The following is a 24,745-nucleotide window of genomic DNA, read 5'->3' as shown; positions in this document are numbered from 1 at the left end:
AATATAAAACAACCTGGCTCTGATACCAATTAAAGGAAATCATGCACGAGGATTTCCATGAGCAACAGAAAAATCATTCCAAATTACAATCATATATGAACTTTACAATTACAGTCATAAACAAAAATATATGGTTATGCATTCATTACAGAAATTACAGCACGAAACTATAAATGATCAAAGAGAAATGCTACACACATTTGTAGACTTATCACCAAGCTCTTTGATCATGAACGCTCGAACAGAGAAACCTTGAATGCTCGTCCAACGCGACTGTTACACAACATGAACACCACGACTCGAACTCAGTGATCGCCTCGGTCACGAACACCCGAATAGCACGAACAACCTCCATAGAACCTCGATGGTGTTGAGTTGAGTATGACACCACCAACAAAGCTACCTTGGTATTTTGGTGTGAGAATCCAGAGGGTAGGCTCTGTGTGAACTTGGTTTAAGGAAAAAGAACGGAGGAAACAATAATCGTGTAAACGATTGAACAAATGAGAGATGGGTAAACCTATCGTATAAGTCGATGCCTAATCGTTTAGGAAAAGCTAAGCGACCCTTTAGCAAAAGCTATGTGATCATTTAGCTCATTGCTTAGCTAAGTGTCTGTCGCCTACAAACACTACACGATCGTTTACTTTAGTCCAAGTTGTCGCTTAGTAAATCCTATTTATTTGACAACTTCCGTGAGATTCTGAGAGAAAAAAAACTCAAATTCACAAAATTTTAACCCTACTAAAAGTAGGAAAACAATTTTCCTTTTATCTCATGGTTACCATGAAACCATTAATAACCTCCCACTCAATTGGTTATTAGAGAAAAATAATTAATTATCCAATAATTAATGATAACCAACTTATCATACTATATTCATAACCTATAGTTTTAATATTTCATCTCATGAAACATATAAACCATAGTTTTTTTTCTATTCCATGGTACTTAATGTAAATCTCATTTACATTAATCCTCCACTAGATGTATCTCATACATCATACCGATCATATCATATATAATTGAATTACCTCTTGTCAATTTGAACATTTTAAATCAACACTAAGAACTGATCCTCAACTGAATCCATTAAGCTACCAAGGGGACCTTATGGACCTGTAGCTCGAAGCTCCAACGATACGTGAATAGCTGACTAAACTCTTTAGTCATAGGATCCACCATCCGTTAACTGCCAGGCACTCCACTAAAGACCGATAACTGAACTCTCCTTGCCACAGATATATTATGTGTCCATCTTAACCAATTAGCAATGCGACAACCCTTCACAGATCGCTCGTAAGTGCAACTCAGCCAATAACCGTTATACCCTTGTAGTTACATCTAACTCCTTAAGTACCACTTATTCCTCTAATGAACATAACTCATAGTCCTACTATGACTGAGTCCTCTCTTCTAAAGAGAAGCTGTGACCACTATATTCAAGCCCTGGAATCAGCTCTTAAGGGAGCAATCTCTCTACTTATCCCTGCTTCGGGGAAGAAGTGAATTCCATTTTGTGGATTGAGTTCCCAGCTTCTAGATCAGATAAGTCCCCAAAAAGGTAGGCATGTTGAGTTGACAATCTGGCCACTCTCACCCATACTAATCAAAGTACCGTCCTCAAAAGTAGGAGTTCCCAAAATACTCAGGATTGAGGTCGTGTCATCTATGGTCGTTTAGGTGAGATGTAAGTCTCTAGTATCAACTGTGTTATATACAAAGTCTAGTCATCTCGTGGTCCGATCTTATACAAACTCTTTTTCTAGGACACCCTCACTCGCACGTCTCCACATGAATGGTCAGGATTTACCATCTGTAGTAGTTTACAACACTTGAAAACCTCTACAAAACGGGTCGTATCCATAGTGTCACAGGATCAAGTATCCCACCTTAATTCTTATAGTACAGATCTATTTAGGTTATCACTTAAGGCATGATCCACTTGTATATCACATATACATGCTTAAGTTTACATAAGATAACCAAGGAGCTTTGTATATTGGATATGAGTAAATGCCATAATGAAATAACAATTATTTTATTCATCAAACAATGTGTATTATTACAAACAACGAGATTTCAAGGAGAATTAGGACACCAATCTCAATATATGCGATATTCAGATGTTCAACCAAGCCATGTTGGCTAAACATTGTTGGAGAATTGTGACAAACCCCAACAATCTCCTTACTCAAGTCCTAAAAGTAAAATATTTCAAAGGTGGGGATTTGATTCACGCTTCTTTGAGGATTAATCCACCCCTTTCTTGGAGGAGCATAGCATAGGGAAGAGATCTCTTCTAGAAAAGGTATAGATGGAAGGTGGGTAATAGTGCGAGTGTTTACATCCTCAAAGATCTTGGCTGGCTGAAGAAGGTTAAAAAAATGCCAATGTGCTTGAATATTAGTTTGGAATCGAAAAGAGTTAGGGATCTCATTGACGTGGATGAGTCATGAAATGTTAGGTTAATTAATGGTAACTTCCACCCTAAAGACACTGATTTATTCTAAATATACCTCTAAGAAGATATAGGGGAATGCTGAAAGGGTGCTTTTCGGTAAAGATTATTTATAAGCTTGCGGTTAATCTGGACATAGCATTAAAGCTTCAGTTTTTGATCTCCTTAGACTCAATCCTAAATGGAATTTAGTATGAAAACTCAATGTGATTCCGAGGGGAAACTACTCAATGCGATTTTGAGGGTGAATTTGACTCTTTAGGAAATCATCAATGACATTCTGTTCACTTTGAGCAACATTATCAAAAGAGGAATTGTTACTAATCCCCTTTGTTTTTTCTATAGAAAATACTGTGATACAGTCGAACATGTTTTTTGGGATTGCAAGTTCACTAAAGGTATTTGGTTTTCCCTCTTCCATAACTTATTGGACTTTTTGGATTTGTGCAGCAGATTTTGGAGTTTGATCGATTATTGGGATGGTTTGATGGATCACCTCAAGGATTCAGATTGGGAGATCGTGATCATCCTTTTGTGGGATGTTTGGAATTATAGAAATCATATTAAATCGTGCAGCTTTACTCTTGAGGAAGGCGCCATTATCCACAAAATTTGTTTGCATGTTGAGGATTTTGGTATTGTTGTTGGTCCACCGACTTCCTCGTGTGGGAGGGAGAGTCAACTGATGTAGGTTTCGTGGGCTGTGCCAGTGGATGGCTTCTGGAAGTTTAATGCTGATACGTCCTGGAGTAACAAGGAAGGTGTTGGTATATTAGGTGGGATTGTCCAGACTTTGCTGGGTCTCTTATCCTTGTGTGTTGTGAGAAGGTGATGGTGAAATGGGCTATCAAGAACCTAGGGGCCCTCGTGGTGAATAAGGGCCTATTTGATTTTTTGGTACGAGTTGGTGTTTGATCTTCTCATCCCTTGGTTGTTGAGCCTGACTATGCTGACATTGTTAATGTTGTGAATCACGTGGGTTGTGATCTTTCTTAGCGTTTGGTGGATGGATTGTCTACTTATTCAAGGTTGACCGAATTGTCTTTCGCATGGTGTTCGAGAGGAGTGAATGGGTGACACATTAATATATATATATATATATATATATATATATTTATTTATTTATTTATTTATTTATAACATCAAAAGTTTAGATTAAATTGATAAGGAATGATTTTATTCAAAATTTAGAAATCCTCGGTTTGATAAATCAATAATTGAAAAAAGAAAAAGGATGCAATCAATTTGATTGACATTAGAGTTTCCTCCAAATTCCAACACAATATGAGAATTTGGAGCGCTTACGAAGTTGTTCATCTTCTTCTTCTTCTTCACCAGTGACCAATTTGCGTCTTGATTATGTTTGAACTTTTCACTGTAACCAAGAAACTGCAGCCAGAAATTTTCTCTGGGAATTTGATTTTCAGGAATCCCGCTTGTCGTTTACACAACCTCAAGAACGCGAAAGAATTGCAATGAATTTTCCGTAGCAGAAAGAAATTGAATGATTCTGAATCGTTCCGAGTCTTTTGAGTTTTGAAGGATTTGAAATGAATTCTTTTAGGAAATTCCCTGGAGAAGGATGATGCAGGGACTTCACCACCAACAGCAGCAACTAGCGGCACTTCTCAACGTAGCTTTGCGGAAGGATGATCCTAATGCCACTACCTCAAGTTCCATTACCGCCGGTGCTACTTCCGATGAGGACGACTCTGCTAGAATTGCAGCTATCAATTCAATCCATCGTGCCATTGTTTATCCTCCCAATTTGCTTCTTGTAACTCACTCCGCCACTTTCCTCTCCCAGGGCTTCTCTCAGCTTCTATCTGATAAGTAAGACCTTCTCTTCTGGTTATATCTTGCCGGAGGTTCCTCTCTTGATTTTCCTACCATTTTTCAACAGATATTGTTGTTACTGTTTTTCACTTCGTGGTACGCCGAAAGATTATTTGTTATTTTTGGCTTCGAGCTTAGAGTTCATATACATTTTTTCATTGTTGCCCTTTTCCCATCTGTGTGCATTGCTCATGCTCTCTCTAGGAATGTGCTTAGCGACCAATTGGAATTTTGAGCAAGTTGGGTACTCAATTGAAATTTTTGGTTTGTCTAAGGATAATATTCAATCTCATTTTCCCCAAAATTTCAATACTTTTTCTTAGTATTATAATGGGGGAAGTAGGTTTTTGCTTATTGTTTCTAGTTCTTCTTTTGATCCATCATGTTCTTCACTGAATGTTATTATTGATGCAACTATTACTTGATTCCATATATTAGGTCATATCCAGTGAGACAGGCAGCAGCCATTGCATATGGAGCTCTCTGTGCTGTCTCATGTTCTATTACTGCATCACCAAATGGAAGGCAGAATAGCGTACTACTTGGGACTTTGGTTGATCGATTCATTGGTTGGGCATTGCCATTGCTTAGCCATGTCACTGCAGGTGATGCAACCACCAAGTTGGCATTGGAGGGATTACAAGAGTTCATTAACATTGGAGAAGCTGGTGCTGTGGAGAGATATGCTTTACCAATCCTTAAAGCATGCCAAGTACTTCTTGAGGATGAGAGAACCCCCTTGTCTTTATTACATGGACTCTTAGGAGTTTTAACTTTGATTTCTTTGAAGTTTTCTAGATGCTTCCAACCTCATTTCCTTGATATTGTTGATCTGCTTCTAGGTTGTGCATTAGTTCCAGATCTAACTGATTCAGATAGGCACATCATTATGGACAGTTTCTTACAGTTTCAGAAGCACTGGGTGGGTAATTTGCAGTTTTCTCTGGGGTTATTGTCAAAGTTCTTGGGTGACATGGATGTATTACTTCAAGATGGGAGTCCTGGGACGCCACAACAATTCCGTAGGTTACTTGCATTACTTTCTTGTTTTTCAACAATTCTTCGGTCTACCGCTTCTGGTTTGTTGGAATTGAACCTTCTTGAGCAAATAAGTGAACCTCTTTCGAGAATGCTTCCTCAGTTGTTGGGGTGCTTATCTATGGTTGGACGTAAATTTGGATGGTTGGAGTGGATTGAGAATTTGTGGAAGTGCTTGACTCTTCTGGCAGAAATATTACGTGAACATTTTTCCACCTTTTATCCACTTGCAATCGATATCCTATTCCAAAGTTTGGAAATGACCAGAGCTAACCATGTAGTGAAAGGTCAGAAGATTACATTTCTTCAAGTTCATGGTGTTTTGAAAACTAATCTTCAGTTATTGTCCCTTCAAAAATTTGGGCTGCTGCCATCATCTGTGCACAGAATATTGCAATTTGATGCACCAATATCTCAGCTTAGAATGCATCCAAATCATTTGGTAACAGGTAGTTCTGCTGCAACTTATATATTCTTGCTCCAACATGGGAATAATGAAGTTGTTGAACAAACAGTGACACTATTAATTGAAGAGCTAGAAATGTTTAAGGGCGTGTTAGAAAAAGGTTTAGATCAAAGAGGTATCAATGGTATTCTCAATTCTCAATTTTGTTCGAATATGGATTTGTTTGCCCTAATTAAATTTGATTTGAGAGCCTTATTGACATGTACTATCTCTAGTGGAGCTATTGGTTTGATAGGCCAAGAAAATGTTGCTTTCACATGTCTAACAAGGTCAGAAAGATTGATTTCCTTCATTATGAAAAAACTGAATCCTTTTGACTTTCCACTTCAGGCTTATGTGGAATTGCAAGCTGCTATCCTTGATACATTGGAAAGGTTGACCACAACTGAATTCTTTAGCAAGTGTTCTTTGAAGAATTTGAGGAGTGAGACCCATTTTCTGGATACTGGTGAAAAGATAGATGAAGCCTTTCTAAAGAATGATCATTCAGCTATTATTATTGAGCAACTAACAAAGTACAATGTGCTCTTCTCCAAAGGCCTTCATAAAGCTTCTCCACTAACAGTTAAAATAACAACCCTGGGTTGGATTCAGAGATTCTGTGAGAATATTGTTACTATTTTTAAGAACGATAAGACGTATGCTAACTTTTTTGAAGCATTTGGATATTTTGGTGTCATAGGAAACTTGGTTTTCATGGTAATTGATGCTGCATCTGACAGGGAACCTAAGGTGAGATCTAATGCAGCTTCAGTATTGGAGCTGCTTCTGCAAGCAAAAATTGTTCCATCCATATACTTTTATCCCATCGCTGACATAGTCCTGGAAAAACTTGGTGATCCAGATAATGATATCAAAAACTCATTCGTAAGATTGCTTTCTCATATCTTGCCCACGGCACTATATGCATGTGGTCAATATGACCTTGGATCACATCCTGCTTGTAGGCTCCATCTTTTGAGGTCTGATCATAAATCTAGCCTGCATTGGAAACAAGTGTTTTCCTTGAAGCAGCTTCCTCAACAAATTCATTTTCAACAACTTATTTCCATTTTGAGCTACATATCACAAAGATGGAAAGTTCCTGTTGCATCATGGACCCAGCGGCTCATCCATAGATGTGGGAGATTGAAGGCGATTGATTTGAGTCAAAGTGAAGAGACAAGGAACGTAGGTGCAAATGGTTTATGGTTGGACCTCAGGCTGGATGATGATTTTCTTAATGGGAATTGCTCGGTTAATTGTGTAGCTGGAGTCTGGTGGGCCATCCATGAAGCAGCTAGATATTGTATTACTCTGCGTCTACGGACGAACCTTGGTGGGCCTACACAGACTTTCGCAGCACTAGAACGAATGCTTTTGGACATAGCACACTTGCTACAGCTTGATAATGAACATAGTGATGGGAATTTAACAATGGTTGGGGCTTCTGGAGCCCGTTTATTGCCAATGAGGTTACTATTGGATTTCGTTGAGGCCTTAAAGAAAAATGTTTATAATGCATATGAGGGGTCTGCAGTCTTATCACCTGCTACTCGCCAAAGTTCTTTGTTTTTTCGAGCAAACAAGAAAGTCTGTGAGGAGTGGTTTTCACGTATGTGTGAGCCAATGATGAATGCTGGATTGGCCCTTCAAAGCCAATATGCTGCAATCCAATATTGTACGCTGCGTTTGCAGGAGTTCAAGAATCTTGTTATGTCACATATGAAGGAAAAGTCTAATTCACAGGTCGGTGAAAACATCCACAACACAAATAAACTTACCAGAGATATCTCAAGGGTTTTGAGGCACATGACTTTGGCCCTTTGTAAAAGTCGCGAAGCAGAAGCTTTGATTGGTCTCCAGAAATGGGTTGAAATGACATTCTCTTCCCTGTTTCTGGAGGAAAACCAGAGTCTTGGTAACTTTGCTATACTAGGACCCTTTTCCTGGATTACAGGGCTAGTCTATCAGGCAAGAGGTCAATATGAAAAAGCAGCTGCTCACTTTATCCACTTGTTGCAGACTGAAGAGTCGCTTGCTTTTATGGGTTCTGATGGTGTACAGTTCACCATTGCTCGTATTATTGAGGGATATACAGCTATGGCTGATTGGAAATCTCTGGAATCATGGTTATTGGAGTTGCAATCTCTTCGTTCTAGACATGCTGGGAAGAGCTACTCTGGTGCTCTAACTACAGCTGGCAATGAAATAAATGCAATCCATGCATTGGCACACTTTGACGAAGGAGATTATCAGGCATCATGGGCATGTCTTGGTTTGACACCTAAGAGTAGCAGTGAGCTAACTCTAGATCCCAAGCTGGCTTTGCAAAGGAGTGAGCAGATGCTTTTAGAGGCACTACTTTTTCATAGTGAGGGAAGGATGGAAAATGTGTCCCAAGAAATCCAGAAGGCAAGGGCAATGCTGGAGGAAACATTGTCAGTCTTGCCTCTGGATGGCTTGGAAGAAGCAGCTGCATTTGCTACACAATTGCATAGCATTTCTGCATTTGAAGAAGGTTACAAGCTTACAGGCAGTGCAGACAAACACAAACAGTTAAATTCAATATTGAGTGTTTATGTCCAGTCGGTGCAATCTTCTTTTTGTAGAATTAATCAAGATTGCAACCCATGGTTAAAAATTCTTCGGGTTTATCGAGTGATCTCACCAACTTCTCCGGTCACACTTAAACTCTGTATTAATATGTTGAGTTTGGCTCGTAAACAGGAAAACCTGATGTTGGCGAATAATTTAAACAATTATATTCATGATCATATATCAAATTGTTCTGATGAAAGGCAGTATCAATTTCTCCTCTCAAGTTTGCAGTATGAGAGAATTTTGTTAATGCAAGCTGACAAAAAGTTTGAAGATGCTTTCACAAATATTTGGTCCTTTGTGCATCCTCACATCATTTCTTTCAGCTCAATTGAGTCAAACTTTGATGATGGTATTCTGAAAGCAAAAGCATGCTTAAAACTTTCTCGTTGGTTAAAACAGGATTTAGGAGCTTTGAACTTGGATAATATTATACCTAAGCTGATTGCTGAGTTTAATGTCACTGATAAATCCTCTGGCAGAGGTGAGTTCTCCATCTGTAATGAGAACTTAAACTCTGGACCAAGTATAGAACTTATCATTGAGGAGATTGTGGGTACGATGACTAAATTGTCCACTCGTCTTTGTCCTACACTTGGTAAGGCATGGATTTCTTATGCATCTTGGTGTTTTACTCAAGCTGAAAGTTCTCTCCATGCTTCATGTGGAACTGCTCTCCACTCATGCTTGTTTTCTTCTATACTAGAGCCTGAAGTTCATTATGAGAAATATAGATTAACTAAAGATGAAATTATAAGAGTGGAACGCTTGATTTATGTTCTTGTCCGGAAAGGTCATGAAGCAAAATGTATTAATGATGAGAAAAGAGAATGGAGTTCTGAGACCTCAGAGGATTTGAAACTTGATGGTACTGTCAAGGCCTTGTTGCAGCAAGTAATAAATATCATTGAGGCTGCAGCTGGGTTGTCAAATACTGAAAACTCTGGGAATGAATGCCTAACTGATGTCTTTACTTCCCAGTTAAAGTTATTGTTTCAGCATGCTATTATTGACCTAGATGACACTAGCGCAGTATCCATTATTCAGGACTTGGTAGATGTTTGGAGGTCCTTGAGGAGTAGAAGAGTCTCTCTCTTTGGTCATGCAGCCCATGGCTTTATACAATATCTTTTGCATTCATCTATAAAAGCTTGTGATGGTCAGCTGGCAGGCTATGACTGTCAATCAATGAAACAAAAGACTGGAAAATACACACTGAGGGCCACATTGTATGTCCTACATATTCTTCTAAATTATGGAGCTGAGTTAAAGGATTCTCTTGAACCTGCTCTATCAACAGTCCCACTCTCGCCATGGCAGGTTTGATTTCTGTTTCTGTATTACATCATTTTTGTTCTTCCTTTTAATCCTGTTGTAGTTTAGAACTTATTTTTATTTTATGATTCTAGGAAGTGACACCACAGTTATTTGCTCGCCTGAGTTCTCATCCTGAGAAAATTGTGAGGAAGCAGTTGGAAGGATTGGTGATGATGCTGGCTAAGCAGTCTCCGTGGTCTGTAGTATACCCAACACTTGTTGATGCAAATTCTTATGAAGAGAAGCCTTCGGAGGAGCTTCAGCATATACTTGGTTCTCTGGTAGCATGCCTTCTTTCATTAATTTCTTCAAGCCTTTTCATATTTAGCACATTTTATTTTTATGAGGAGTTTTCCCCTCTTTTTGGATGTCTTTGTTTAAAGCTTCTTTTAGCAATTGGGTGGGAAACTGCTCCTGGCCTTGAAAAAGTTCTTTAACCTATTCTATCTGTTGTCCGATTAACCGTTGAGTGATTCAGTCTTTGAAACTGACAACTATTCAATTTGGGGGTTCTTTAGTCTTAATTCTCTGACCCTCTCTAGTCTGGCGCTCAATTATTCCGTTCACATATTTCCTCCAAAATCATATCACAATTAGTTAAGTCTTTCATATTTGACTTCTTGATGGAGTCTGCTCACTGACTTGTGTTATCTTCATAGGTTTGTTCTTTTTAGCCTTGCTCAATATACCATTGTATGGTTCTCTTCTAGAAAATGAAATTGTCTGTTATAGCTTGAAAAAGAGGGACCATCTCTAAAGAAGTGATAAATTAATTTTGTTGTTACAGCATTTGAATTGATTGTCTGTTGAGGAGTTTTCGTGCTTAAAAGGAGGAATAAGGGAAAAACACACATTTCGCTTCCTTTTATTATGGTATTTATTGGAAAGAAAGAGAAACATAAGGATTTTCAAAGATAAGTTGATGTGATTAATTCATGATCTCGAGTGTCATTTTGGCTTCTTTGAGTTTTAGTGACTTGGCCTTTAAAAAAGTAAAATTACTTCTAGAGTTTTTTTAATAATTTGGTGAATCATGTAGAAAAATATCTCCTTTTAATATTTTTCTGATGATACTGCCTAGCAAAAGGCAAATGTGGGTGCTCGTTTCCATTTTAAATATGAGAAACACTCTACTGCATGATGCTTGATGGTTGGAAATGTTTTTGGTTTGAATCATTAAATTCATGGTAACAGTTGAAAAGCAAGAATGCAAGATTATTGATACATGCTTATGATACCTGCAGAAAGAGCATTATCCAAGATTGATTGAAGATGTTCAGTTGATGATAAAAGAGCTGGAAAATGTAACTGTACTTTGGGAAGAGCTATGGCTCAGCACACTTCAAGATCTTCAGACAGGTGAGAAACATGATTTTAAATGCACATAATGGCACTTTTACCTGACAAATTATTTTATAATGCAGAAAATTGTTCTTGGTTGCCAATTCACCATAATAAATATAACTTCAAGTTTGACCATAATTGTCCTTTCACGTGAAATAGGTGCCAAATTTGACCTGTAGGTGCCGAGACTCAGGGATATCAAACCTGCTCTTGACTTACTAAAGTTTCTGTTATAACCGAATTTCCTGAGCCAAGAAGTTGCCGTGACATATTGTAACTAGCATCTTCACACTGGCATGTTGTAACGTTCAAGAACAATACCAATCTATAAATTACAACATTACTTCTGCCATTTTTTTTTTTTTTTTTTTTTTTTTTTTGGATAAGAAACAACAAAGATATATTCAGAAAAGTGCAACAGCCTAGGGTTGTGGTTGAGACAACCCCCAAAGGGAGCTATACAAGGAGGGTCTTCCAATCACTAATAATCATCAAAAGGCTGTAATTACAGAAGAAATTCTTGTGTAAAGATATCCACCAAGAGGCCTTATTTTGTATGCTATCACAAAAAATTTGAAAGCTAAAAGGTGTAGAAGACTTATCTTCAAAGGTTCTAAGCTAGAGTTTCTTTCCTTCCAAATAAGCCACAAACCACACTAAAGGCGCCACTACCCACCACTTTGGCTTTTTTTTCTTAAGATTCCAAGCAGCAAAGCCTTCCAACATCCAATCGTCAATGTTTTTAGGGAGACAAAACTGTTAACCCAGCTTCCCGGTAAGGTAGTTCCAATCTTAATTAGCGAAATCACAATGCAAAAAGAGGTGCTCAAGGTCTTCTGCCTCTTTCAAACACATTCTGCATCCCGAAGGGGACAAAGATCACCTTCTAAACTTCCTTTGCAGTCTCATTAGTATTCAAATTTCTATAGGGTAAAGACCAAAGGAAAACTTTATTTTCCTTATGGCTGTCATGTTTCCATATAAGCCTAATCAGAGCAGAGTTTATGTTATTGGGCTTTCAAGCAAGGCTCTTAAAGGCAGACTTACAAGAGTTAATGTTACTTGAACACTATATGTTGTACAACTGTCTCCTTGTATTATAAAAAATGCCAATTTGTAAATTATTGAAAATTTTGTTGATTTTTTTTTTCTTATACAAAGTAAAACATTGAGAAATCTGGTCTTATTTGCAGATGTCATGAGACGCATAAATGTACTCAAGGAAGAAGCTGCTCGAATTGCTGCAAATGTCACTCTTAGCCAGAGTGAGAAAGACAAGATAAATGCTGCCAAGTACTCAGCCATGATGGCCCCTATTGTAGTCGCTTTGGAGCGTCGTTTGGCTTCTACATCTCGAAAACCTGAAACACCCCATGAAACCTGGTTTCATGAAGAGTATAAAGAACGGCTGAAATCAGCTATTTTTACCTTCAAGAATCCTCCAGCCTCTGCTGCTGCACTTGTTGATGTATGGCGGCCATTTGAAGATATTGCAGCATCTTTGTCATCTTATCAGAGGAAGTCATCAATTTCTTTAAAAGAAGTTGCACCTAAGTTAACTTTGTTATCATCATCTGACGTACCAATGCCTGGTTTTGAGAAGCATGTTATATATTCAGAAGCTGATAGAAGCATTGGCTCTAATCTTTCAGGAATCGTTACAATTGGTTCTTTCTCAGAGCAAGTTACTATCTTGTCCACAAAGACAAAACCTAAAAAGCTTGTTATACTGGGTTCTGATGGTGAAACCTACACATATCTCTTAAAAGGTAGAGAGGATCTGCGTCTTGATGCTAGAATCATGCAAATGCTGCAAGCTATAAATAGTTTTCTGTATTCATCTCATTCAACTTATGGTCAATCTCTCTCCATTCGCTATTATTCTGTAACTCCAATTAGTGGTAGAGCTGGTCTCATCCAATGGGTGAACAATGTGATGAGTGTATATACTGTATTCAAGTCATGGCAACACCGGGTCCAGGTGGCACAACTCTCAGCAGTTGGTGCTAGCAATTTGAAAAGTTCTGTTCCTCCACAGCTTCCACGTCCGAGCGATATGTTTTATGGTAAAATCATACCGGCACTCAAAGAGAAAGGCATAAGGAGAGTGATTTCACGTAGAGATTGGCCCCATGAAGTCAAACGTAAAGTTCTTTTGGATCTTATGAAGGAGGTCCCGAGACAACTTCTTTATCAGGAACTCTGGTGTGCTAGTGAAGGATTCAAAGCATTCAATTTGAAATTGAAAAGGTATAATTATTTTGCTTTATATTGCCGTTGATTAACTCTCCGTTTGTCACATACAAACAAAGGGCTAATTGGCAAACAGTAGTGTTGCTTATGCCTGCATGAGATATTTTTAGGTTATCAAAGGTATAATTGTCCTTTTCACTTTTCTGCTTCTTTCTTCTCCTTGTTCTTCTATCTTTTCTTTCAGAGGGTCCTTGTCTATCCTATATACTTCTTTTTTTGAACTATTTTTGCATATACCATGGTATGTATTTTTGGCATGATTTTATTTAAGGACGATTGTTAGCCTTGCATGCAGAAATTTTTAGGTTATCAAAGGTATAATTGTCTTTTTTGGCCCTGCTCCTTTCTTCTCATTGCTCTTCTATTTTTTTTTTCCTCGAAGGGTTATTATCTATCTATTTTTCTATAATACTTCTTTTTTGAACTACTTTTCTATATACTACTGTTTGTATTTTCGACATGATTGTTATTTAAGAAAGATTGTTTGCCTTGCAAGTTGTATTATAAAATATATATTCTTCTTTCTTATTCTTCTTTTTACTTGTATTTGCTTAACTTTCTAAAAAAAGTTTCAATTAAAATTTCTTTACAAAAATGATAAAATTGGAGGGCAGGTATGAAAATCAGGTTTAATAACAGACAACCTTAAAATTTTCTGTATAATGAATTCCATTAGTGTTTTCTTGTTTGGTAGAGATATTTTAAAAACATTTCTCTGAATAAAAATCTGTAAAAGTAGTATTTGTTGCAGAAATACGTACAAGGTATTAGGTATGTTTCCTAAGGGGAAAAAAAGAACATGAGAGTAAACACAGAGAATAAGTACAAGGCCTGAAAAAGAGAGAGACAATTTTATTTCGTGATAAAGGTAGATGGTGAAATATGTTTTGGATTAATGAGAGCTGATTCCTGGCTAGGAAAATCCAAAAATAACATTCAGAACTTGTTAATTTAAAATTGGATTTGGTCAAGTTCAGTTTATAATTGGCTGCCAGCCAACTTTTTCGTGAGAAGCTAAATTGATGTTGAGCCATCCTGTGACAGTTTTCCCTCCTTTCTTTCATTTCTTTTTATACGCAATAATCTAGAATCAGATTTCTAGTCTTGCAAGATGTAATTTTTTTTCTCTACTCAGGTATGCTGGAAGTGTTGCAGCAATGAGTATGGTGGGACACATCTTGGGCTTAGGCGATAGACATCTGGATAATATTCTTATGGATTTCTCTACTGGCGACGTTGTACATATTGACTATAATGTTTGTTTTGATAAGGGGCAGAAACTGAAAGTTCCAGAGATTGTTCCCTTTCGTCTGACCCAGACTATGGAAGCAGCTTTAGGACTGACAGGAATAGAAGGGACCTTCAGAGCAAACTGTGAGGCTGTGCTGGAAGTTCTGAGAAAGAACAAAGACATACTCCTAATGCTGCTAGAAGTTTTTGTGTGGGATCCACTTGTGGAATGGACACGTGGTGATTTCCATGATGATGCTGCTATAGGTGGTGAAGAAAGAAGAGGCATGGAGTTGGCTGTTAGCTTGAGTTTATTTGCATCTCGAGTGCAGGAAATTCGTGTCCCTTTGCAGGTTCTAATATTTTCCATTGAATGATAATTGTTTTATTTCTGTTTTCCTCTCTTTGATTATTTTGTCTTTTCTTCTAGTATTTCTGGTTCATTTATGCTTATAAGCCACCAATCAAGTTTACCTATAAAATGTGTGGGAAGAAGAGGATCAATCAGCCAGATGCTGTTGAGCCAATCATTTGATTGGGGGATAATGTTGGCTAGTTTCAATGGAGATAAAAGGGTCCTTGGAAGCAGTAGTTTGTTATTGCTGTTAGTATTAAGTTGACATGGAGAGAGGTATTAGTATGGGGAGAAAAAGAGAGAGAGAGAATGAGAAGGGGAAGACCGCAAGAATATTGATTATGCTGGGAGGGATTCAGGACCATCTCACTTTCTTAAGAACTAATAATATTGATTTGTAAGCCATGTCTATGACATATTGACATGCTTCAAGTAAATTAAGTTATTTGATGTGTGCTATAATATATGTATACCCGTTTCCTGACTTCAAAGATGGAATTATCTCAATCACACCTTGAAAGTTCTTACTTTTTCAAACTCATTTCTAATTGTTCAGAAAATTTTCATTCCATGTTGGTAAATTCTCTACTCACTTGGAAATCAGTGATCACAAAACTTAATTTGGATTCACTACTGTACAATAGATGAGTTATTGAATTGTGGAATCTAATACTAACCTAGGTTCCATTATAACTCTCTTTAAATTTAGAAGAATTAAAATATTTTGAGTTTATGCTTAATAGATTTTGCGTGTGCAAACTCATTAAAACTCTGTCTAACATTTTGCAGGAGCATCATGATCTTTTATTGGCTGCCCTACCTGCTGCTGAGTCTTCTCTTGAGGTATCACTTGACACTTGTATCTTGTTTATAACTTCCTGAGCTTCTACCTTCTATGAATTTCTCTCAACCAAAAAATCCATACCAGGGGTTTGCAAATATCCTCAATCACTATGAGCTTGCCTCTACGCTCTTTTATCAAGCTGAACAAGAAAGATCAAACATAGTTTTGCGTGAAACATCAGCTAAGTCAGTTGTTGCCGATGCAACATCTAATGCAGAGAAAGTTCGTACACTATTTGAAATGCAGGCTCGAGAGCTTGCTCAAGGTAAGGCTATTGTTTCTGAGAAAGCTCAAGAGGCATCAACCTGGATTGAGCAACATGGAAGAATCCTTGATAATTTGAGGAGCAATATGATTCCCGAAGTAGACACTTGTTTGAATCTGAGAGCAATTGGGGAAGCTTTGTCACTTATATCTGCTGTTACGGTGGCTGGAGTTCCAGTGACAGTTGTTCCTGAGCCCACACAAGTGCAATGCCATGATATAGATAGGGAGATTTCTCAGCTTATAGCTGCATTAAACGATGGACTTTCTTCTGCTATAACTACTATTCAAGTTTATTCTGTTTCTTTGCAGAGATTTCTTCCCCTAAACTATGTAACAACTAGTGTAGTTCATGACTGGGCTCAGGCTTTACAATTATCTAAAAATGCCCTCTCCTCCGATATTATTTCACTGGCTAGAAGACAGGCTACTGAACTTATGATGAAAGTAAACGATAATAATAATGATTCTGTACAAGTCAGTCATGACAATATGTGTGTTCAAGTGGAGAAGTACGCAAAGGAAATTGCAAAAGTTGAAGAAGAGTGTACTGAGTTCGTGACCTCTATTGGTCCAGAAACTGAATTGAAAGCTAAGGATCGCCTTCTATCAACTTTTATGAAATATATGGCGTCTGCTGGCCTCGTAAGGAGAGAAGCTAGTCCATCTCTCCAGATGAGACGACTTACACATGATGGGAAAAAGGACATCAACATGCAGGTGGAGCTTGTGGCAGAAAAGGAGAAAAGGGAAAAGCTATTATCTAGTATTAATGTTGCTCTGGATATTCTATATTGCGAGGCAAGGGGAAAATTACTGGACATTTTTAATGATATGAGTGATGGGAGACTAGTGAATAAAACTTCGTCTCATGATTTTAATGTTCTTTTCTCCAATCTAGAAGAGCAAGTGGAGAAATGTGTGCTTTTGTCAGAGTTTCATACTGAATTACTGGACTCGATTGATGATAAGGTGCTGAGCATTGAAAATAAAAATAAAAATTGGCATAGGAATCATTCTCATAGAAATTGGACTTCCACTTTTACTGTCATGTTGTCTTCTTTCAAAGACCTGATAGAGAAAATGACTGAGGCTGTTTTGCCTGATATAATTAGATCTGCGATTTCGGTGAATTCAGAAGTTATGGATGCATTTGGACTAGTCTCACAGATTCGGGGATCAATTGATACAGCACTAGAACAGTTTCTGGAGGTTCAATTAGAGAAGGCTTCGTTAATTGAATTGGAAAAAAATTATTTTGTCAATGTTGGGCTCATTACAGAGCAGCAGTTGGCTCTTGAGGAAGCTGCTGTTAAGGGCAGGGATCATCTCTCTTGGGAAGAGGCCGAGGAGCTTGCTTCAGAGGAGGAAGCTTGCAGGGCAGAATTGCATCAACTCCATCAAACATGGAACCAGAGGGATGTACGTAGCTCGTCTCTTGCAAAGAGGGAGGCTAATTTAGTGCATGCATTGGCTTCGTCAGAATGCCAATTTCAATCTCTTATCAGTGCTGCAGTCGAGAAGGAGGCTTTTACGAAAGGCAACACATTATTGGCCAAATTAGTTAAACCATTCTCTGAACTGGAATCTATTGATGAACTCTGGTCTTCCTCTGGAATTTCCTTTGCATCTATCTCAAATGGGATTCCTACATTGTCAGATGTGGTGAGTTCTGGGTACCCAATATCTGAATATATTTGGAGGTTTGGTGGCCAGTTGAGCAGTCATTCTTTCTTTATTTGGAAAATTTGTGTTGTGGATTCTTTCTTTGACTCATGCATACATGAAATTGCTTCAGCCGTGGATCAAAATTTTGGATTTGATCAGCTCTTTAATGTTATGAAGAAAAAACTCGAGCTTCAGCTTCAAGAATATATTTTTAGGTACCTTAAAGAACGAGGTGTTCCTGCATTGTTGGCTTGGCTAGATAAAGAAAGGGAACATTTAAAACCACTGGAGGCAAGAAAAGACGATTTCCATGAAGACCATGATGAACAAATTAAAAATTTTGAATTTATTGAGAGAATCCGATGCATGCTTCAGGAACATTGTAATGTGCATGAAACTGCCAGAGCAGCAAGGTCTAGAGCTTCACTTATGAGAAGGCAGGTGAATGAGCTCAAAGAAACTCTTCAGAAGACTAGTCTGGAAATTATTCAAATGGAGTGGTTACATGACATCAGTTTGACTCCATCACAATTTAATAGGGCCACCTTGCAAAAATTTCTCTCTGTCGAGGATAGGTTATACCCTATTATTCTAGACCTTAGCCGATCTGAGTTGCTGGGAAATTTGCGATCGGCTACTTCAAAGATAGCCAAGTCAATTGAAGGCCTAGAAGCTTGTGAACGAGGCTCTCTTACAGCTGAAGCACAGCTGGAGAGAGCAATGGGGTGGGCTTGTGGTGGCCCAAATACTGGTCCGATGATAAATAATTCTAAAGCTTCAGGGATTCCTCCTCAATTCCATGACCATATCTTGAGGCGGAGGCAGTTGTTATGGGAAACTAGAGAAAAGGTATCAGATATTATTAAAATTTGCATGTCTATATTGGAATTTGAAGCATCAAGAGATGGCATACTTCAATTTCCAGGAGATCATGCTTTTAGTACAGACAGTGATAGCAGGGCATGGCAGCAAGCTTACTTGAATGCAATAACAAGACTGGATGTTTCTTATCACTCCTTCGCCCGTGAGCAAGCTTTTCTCTTTTATGTTGATGTTGTCTCATTGCACTGTTTAAGTCCTTTTGGTTCTAGAGAAAAATTGTTTATATATTTTAAAATTTCCTGAAATCCAGAATAGTATAATGATTATCGTTAAAATATTGAGGTTCTGAAGGTATTTGTGGTTCATTATAAAGCTTTAGATAGTTACAATGTGAAAGTTTGTTACTTAGACGAAAGATATATTTTTGTTTTTAGGATTGTCCACCAACGTTTTATTTTTAGATTTAATGCTGCATTTTTTTTGGGGTAGAATTTGTTTCTTTAAACAATGATACTTGTGCCACGATAAGGAAATCCATATCTTTCATGTTAAATAATGTTCCTTATTCTTTGCATCCTGTATCAGGTACTGAACAAGAATGGAAGCTTGCAGAAAGAAGCATGGAGGCTGCCTCAAACGAATTATATTCTGCAACCAATAATCTTCGCATTGCCTCTCTTAAAGTGAAATCCGCTTCAGGTCATGCATCTTTCTGTTATTTAAGCTGAGCAAGCATATCAGTATATACACAAGCATTACGCATTTTCCTCATTTGAAATTTGACAAGCACAAGTTTTTATCTGTATGGTTCATGTACTAAGAATAACCTTGTATACATTATTTTCAATACCTTTTACTAATTGCTTGAACATATTGGTCGTCTTTGTAGGTGACTTACAAAGCACTCTTCTCAGTATGAGAGATTGCGCATATGAAACAAGTGTTTCACTCTCAGCATTTGGTAGTGTCTCAAGGAACCACACAGCTTTGACCTCTGAGTGTGGTTCCATGCTTGAAGAGGTAACTCAATATATCTATGAAGCTTTGGATTTGATTTGATGTGATTGTGTCGCAGAAATATTTCTGGATTTGTTGTCAGGATGTCCTTCAAAAGGGAATCAGCAAGTCCTAAAAGGCACCTGCAGGCTTCAATTTCACTAATCTGTTTTACAGAAGATGATAAAGTATGGTTAACATGGGGGCATGGGGCCAACCTGAACATAGCTCAGTTGATTTGAATAAACTTTGATCATATCTCTGATTTCCATCAATTCATCTAATATTAAATCGAGACATTATTCTTTGCATAATGCATCAAAAAAATATCTTTGTAGGCTTAAATTTCGATAATCTCTGTATGGAAGATGATAACTATGATTAACATGAAACCAATGTGAACATAACTCAATTGGTTTAAGCATATACTTTCGATTCGAGAGGTCAAAGTTTGAATCAGTCAACTAACATGTTGTTAAACTGGAAAAAAAAGTATGGTCAATATAGGAAGCAAAAAGAAATAGTTAAAGATGCTCTATGCTTCATAGACCATTTTTAGATTTCCTCTCATAGGCATCTTTTCCTTTCTTCAAATACCTGTTTATATGGTTTTTGATTTGTTTGCACGTAAGGTTGTTTGATCTCTTTTGATCAAGCAGATGACAAACTGCTTTTTGTATTCAAATGCAGCTAATATTTCTACATTTCCTGTAGGTACTAGCAATAACTGAAGATCTGCATGATGTTCATAATTTGGGAAAGGAGGCTGCTGTAATTCACCATCAACTTATTGAAGACATTGCAAAGGTATTTTGATCTCTCATTTTACGTCATTAAATCCCAGTCTATTTAATTTAGACAATCATGATGCAAGAGCATGATAGAGTATTCTGCTCCCAAATGTAGTCACCTGATAGCATTCCCCATGAATTGATACTGGTCAAGGTATTTCCCATACCATGCCACCTATATGTATGCTTATTGTTTCACTTCTTAAGCAGGCAAATTCAGTCCTCCTTCCCCTCGAGGCAATGTTGTCGAAGGATGTTGCTGCCATGATTGATGCTATGGCAAGAGAAAGAGAGATCAAGATGGAAATATCACCTATACATGGACAAGCTATATATCAGTCCTATTGTTTGAGAATTAGGGAGGCCTGTCAGATGTTCAAGCCTTTGGTTCCTTCTCTTACATTGTCTGTGAAGGGTCTGTATTCCATGTTTACCAAGCTTGCACGAACCGCAAGTCTCCATGCTGGAAATCTTCATAAAGTATGAATGAATCTATAGTTCAGCTTGTTGATTTCATGAATTATCTTACAATACTCTGACGTCACTGAATTTCCACCAAATGTGAAATCTATTTTTTCAGGCTCTTGAAGGACTAGGAGAAAACCAGGAAATAAAGTCAGAGGGGATTCACATAACTAGGTCTCAGTTCAATAGTGAAGTAGATGCGGTTGACTTTGAAAAGGAGAGAGAAAGCCTCTCCTTGTCTGATAGTGGGAGTAGCAGAGATATACCTGATATTACCAGACTTTCTTTGCAAGATAAAGAATGGTTATCTCCACCTGATAGCTTCTGCAGCAGCAACTCTGAGTCTGACTTCACCACTGGTAGCTTTCCAGATAGCTCCAACGACCTAACAGAGGATATGGGTCAACATTATAATGGGTGTAGTGACAGAGAAGCTAGAGTTTATCCAAAAATTACCTCATTTTCTCAGACCGACGTCGGAAAATTTTTACGGTTAGAGGAGTCAGAATCAAAGTCCACAGATGGCAGCGAAACCTGTTTTAGAAAGTTATCAACCAATGAGTTGAATGGAGGAACAAAAATTGTGTCAACACCACCTGATGAATCTATTGAAGTTCCTGCTATTGCATCACATTCATTGACTGAGACTGTTGAAAGGCTGGGGGAGGAAAGTGGTGTAACCTCATCAGATAAGAGATTAGAAGATGAAAATCAAGATGCTCCCCCAGCTCAGAAGGCTGCTTGGAGTCGTGCAAGCAGGGGTAAGTAATGTACCTTCACTCAGGTCTACATATCTAGTATCCCTAATTCCCAACTTTGAGTTTCCACTGCTGCATTAGGTCATATTTATGATGAACTGTTTTATTTATTGATCGATGTTCTTAATGTTTTTATTATTTTAAATTATATATATTTGGATAGGGGAATTAGCTATTTTAGAAAGGAAAACTATCACAAAGAATACAAGTGTAAGGAATCTCCACAAGAGTCGCAATATATTATCACGATCTCGAAATTCAAAGTTCACACCAGTTCGAGAGGGTGGATATCTCCTTGCTGTATCATCTAATACAAAAGATAACACCCCAATTACAATGACTAACGCAAATATAAGCAGCCAACAACACTAACTACGAGGGGGAGAATTACCACTTCTACTCCTAGCATAAGTATTAATAATTGGGCCTAACAAAAAACTAAACCCACTAAAAATATTATGTTGTTTTGTTTCTATTGTAAGGCTAGTAGTGTGGCTATTCTATTTCTAATGCATATTAAATCATTCATAACTAGTGTTCTTTATTGCATACAGTAAATTTTGCTTTTGATTATTGGAAAGTCGGCATAATTTTCTTGTATATGAGCTTCTTCGCATTTGGAGGGAAAACTGAATCGTCCCATTTGATGTGGCATTGCATTTTTCATTCCAAAAGTTGTTAAAAACTTGTGTTATGGTCTTCTCAGGTAGAAATGCATACGCAATGTCTGTTTTACAGCGTGTAGAGATGAAACTCAATGGACGAGACAATGTCGATAACAGGTACCTACTCTTAACTTGGAACTATTGACAATCCCTATGTTGGATTTCTAACTATCTTTCTAACTGACAGAGAACTTAGCATTACTGAGCAAGTGGATTATCTACTTAAGCAAGCAACGAGTGTAGACAACCTGTGCAACATGTATGAAGGTTGGACTCCATGGATTTGAAATTTAAAGACCAAGAAATCTTGGATACCTGTACTGATGGATGGTTAAGAGATGTTCTTCAAGATTGACTGGCACCAGATTCATTAAGTCATAACTTGGAAGGACATCCTGGGGTGCGTTTAAAATCACCAACATGCGGGACCTCTCGTTTGCTGCATTGGTACGCCCTACAGCTGGATCATTTCATCATATGGATTCTTCAGTCACAGTGCGAAAGAAACCGATAGCGACTGCTCAAAAAGCTGGTTGAAGATCCTTCTTGCCTTTTCCATCTTTGAGCTGTGCACGTGGACTATCAAGGAAGTTTCCGAGAGTGTTCAATATTCTTCATGTTCCAGTATGCTGCCCTACGCAAGGCCGAGGGCAGGTAATATGGGAGACGAAGTTATATTTAAAAATGGAACCAAGCTTTACTCCATCTGGCATCTGAGACTTATTTGGGAATATTGCAACGTCGATGCTGAGGAGCTCTGGGTTCTTGGTACTGAGCTATTTACAAGGTTGATATTCCGAAGGAGGTAAGAATGTTACTTCCTCAGATGAGAAAATTGAATAATGTAATGAATTATTGTATCATTTAGAAAAATGATTATTTTGCCATTCAAATAGGTTGTATACTCTTATCACTTCCTGTGCAAATTGGAATGTAAATGTGGACTGCTACCTGTTATGTAAATGTCATATGATAGTTCATTACACTTTGTGAGAATCGATTTGGTTCAGTTTGATTTTTCGGTTTTTTGGTTTTCTGTGTACCCCTACGATTTGTGTTCTATTATATTAGTTACTTACAAGATTAGTTTGACTTCGTGTCGAGGTATGGTAATATTCATTTTGGTTCAAATTGTGCTTCAAATTTCATTCCTCATCGTGATACTTATGTTGGATGTTATGTGATATTATTAAAGCCTGAAGGCAAATTCTTGATTATTTTCAAAGAAATACCCATTCGAATGATTGTTTCTACTATTGTTAAGCAAACTAACATAGAACCAAACAGCTATATAGCCGAGGAGTTATCGCTTTTCCCCTACATCCTAATATCTCTAAAAATATCCTCTCCTGTCCTTTTTTTGTTCGACTTCTATGTAGGTCAAGTGTCACAGGGCGAACTGCCCTGTGACATCGACTTACTTGTAAATTAAGCCATAAGACACTTGTAAATTAAGCCATATTATAGGTTAAAATATTATTTTGATATGATTCTATCTTTCAATTATTTAAATTTAGTAATCGGACTTTAGAAAAATCTTAAATTTAGCCTTTGTCTCTCAGCAAATATTTAGTTCAACCATTCGAAGTCAATTGTTTAGTCAAATTTGGTTAAATAATAACAATATTTTTCATGCAAGAAAAAACACCATTAAATATATTTTCAAAATTTATAATGCCATTGCACTAATGCAATTTTTTAAAAAATAAATCAATAATAGACTAATATCAAGAACCTAATATATATATATAACCATCATCCATCAAAATCAAACAGGTAAAGACGAAAAAATCCCTCAAACTTAAGGAATGTATTTTCAAATTATTTATTGTATTTAGAGTTGCACTTGTTCATCAATGAATTGTTCAATCACAATTTGTTATATTTTTAAAATAATACTTCAAATCTTTTTTATTATATATTTATAATGTAGAACATAAAGTTAGATACAAACTTAGAATGTCATCGAGCATTGATCACGTCTCATCTGAAACATCACAATTCATAACAATAGTGGAAGTTTTGAAGTAATTCACAAGCAAGTGGTTTGTTCTCTTCCTGTGGGTGAATTGAAAAATCCCACTTCCCATAGAATAGAATTAAAAAAATATAAAAACCAACCAATTAAATAAAACCCAAAACCAACAAAAATCCAACCGTTTATGAAGCACATAGATCCAGATTTTTGAAGGCTCACTCTTAAGTCTTATATATTGAAAATCTCATTGTTCCTGTTTTTTCCATAATTGCTAAAATATTTTCCTTTTCTTCTTACTCTAAACTCTATTACTCTCTGCTATGTCGGGGCACGTAGACCTCTGGACTTCCGAGCAGGACAAACTCCTCCGCGAAGGTGGCTCCTCCCCCACCGCTGCCACCGCCGTTGACGGCCCGGTTCGAGCTGCTGTGGCTGAAGAAAGAAGATGGAACTTCACTGAGTTAACTCGGGCTTGGGACCAAGTCAAGCGACTCCGTCCCTATGGGAAGATGTGTTCTGAAGCTTCTGTTTCTATGTTGGTTGAATATATGAGCCCATAGAGATACAAAACATCCCACTGTACATATTGTTTTGTTTTTTTTTTGTTTTTTGTT

The 24,745-nt window shown here is 37.5% G+C and overlaps 1 protein-coding gene across 3 annotated transcripts; it reads left to right on the top strand.

Annotated features, from left to right (window-relative positions):
• Window positions 1–3,635: 3,635 nt before the first annotated feature.
• On the top strand, window positions 3,636–23,168 carry LOC120088524 (uncharacterized). Of its 3 annotated transcripts, XR_016523937.1 has the most exons (16): window positions 3,636–4,294; window positions 4,736–9,701; window positions 9,791–9,979; window positions 10,943–11,057; window positions 12,236–13,292; window positions 14,431–14,878; window positions 15,670–15,723; window positions 15,809–18,505; window positions 18,582–18,680; window positions 19,064–19,177; window positions 19,368–19,498; window positions 20,189–20,281; window positions 20,476–20,745; window positions 20,846–21,491; window positions 22,195–22,270; window positions 22,341–23,168. XR_016523937.1 is itself a non-coding variant. In XM_039045901.2 (15 exons), the coding sequence occupies exons 1-15, from the start codon at window positions 4,044–4,046 to the stop codon at window positions 22,438–22,440; spliced, it is 11,382 nt and encodes a 3,793-aa protein (XP_038901829.1). In that variant the 5' UTR covers window positions 3,636–4,043; the 3' UTR covers window positions 22,441–23,168. The 3 variants fall into 3 exon arrangements, 1 of the variants encoding a protein (XP_038901829.1); XM_039045901.2 differs by having other exon boundaries at window positions 15,809–18,680; XR_016523936.1 differs by lacking the exons at window positions 22,195–22,270; window positions 22,341–23,168 and adding an exon at window positions 19,578–19,662 and having other exon boundaries at window positions 15,809–18,680; window positions 20,846–21,158.
• The last annotated feature ends 1,577 nt before the right edge of the window (window positions 23,169–24,745 follow it).

This window comes from Benincasa hispida, chromosome 10 (genome assembly GCF_027475165.1).
Source record: "Benincasa hispida cultivar pf3 chromosome 10, pf3_genome.v1.1, whole genome shotgun sequence".
In the NCBI taxonomy this organism is placed as follows: Eukaryota; Viridiplantae; Streptophyta; class Magnoliopsida; order Cucurbitales; family Cucurbitaceae; genus Benincasa; species Benincasa hispida.
This window is presented reverse-complemented; position numbering and strand designations above follow the sequence as displayed.

Coding starts and splice junctions, on each gene's coding strand:
- LOC120088524 (XM_039045901.2), top strand. CDS start 4,044: ATGATGCAGGGACTTCACCACCAACAGCAGCAACTAGCGGCACTTCTC. Junction 9,980..10,942: donor AGCATATACTTGGTTCTCTG/GTAGCATGCCTT, acceptor TGATACCTGCAG/AAAGAGCATTATCCAAGATT. Junction 13,293..14,430: donor TTCAATTTGAAATTGAAAAG/GTATAATTATTT, acceptor TTCTCTACTCAG/GTATGCTGGAAGTGTTGCAG.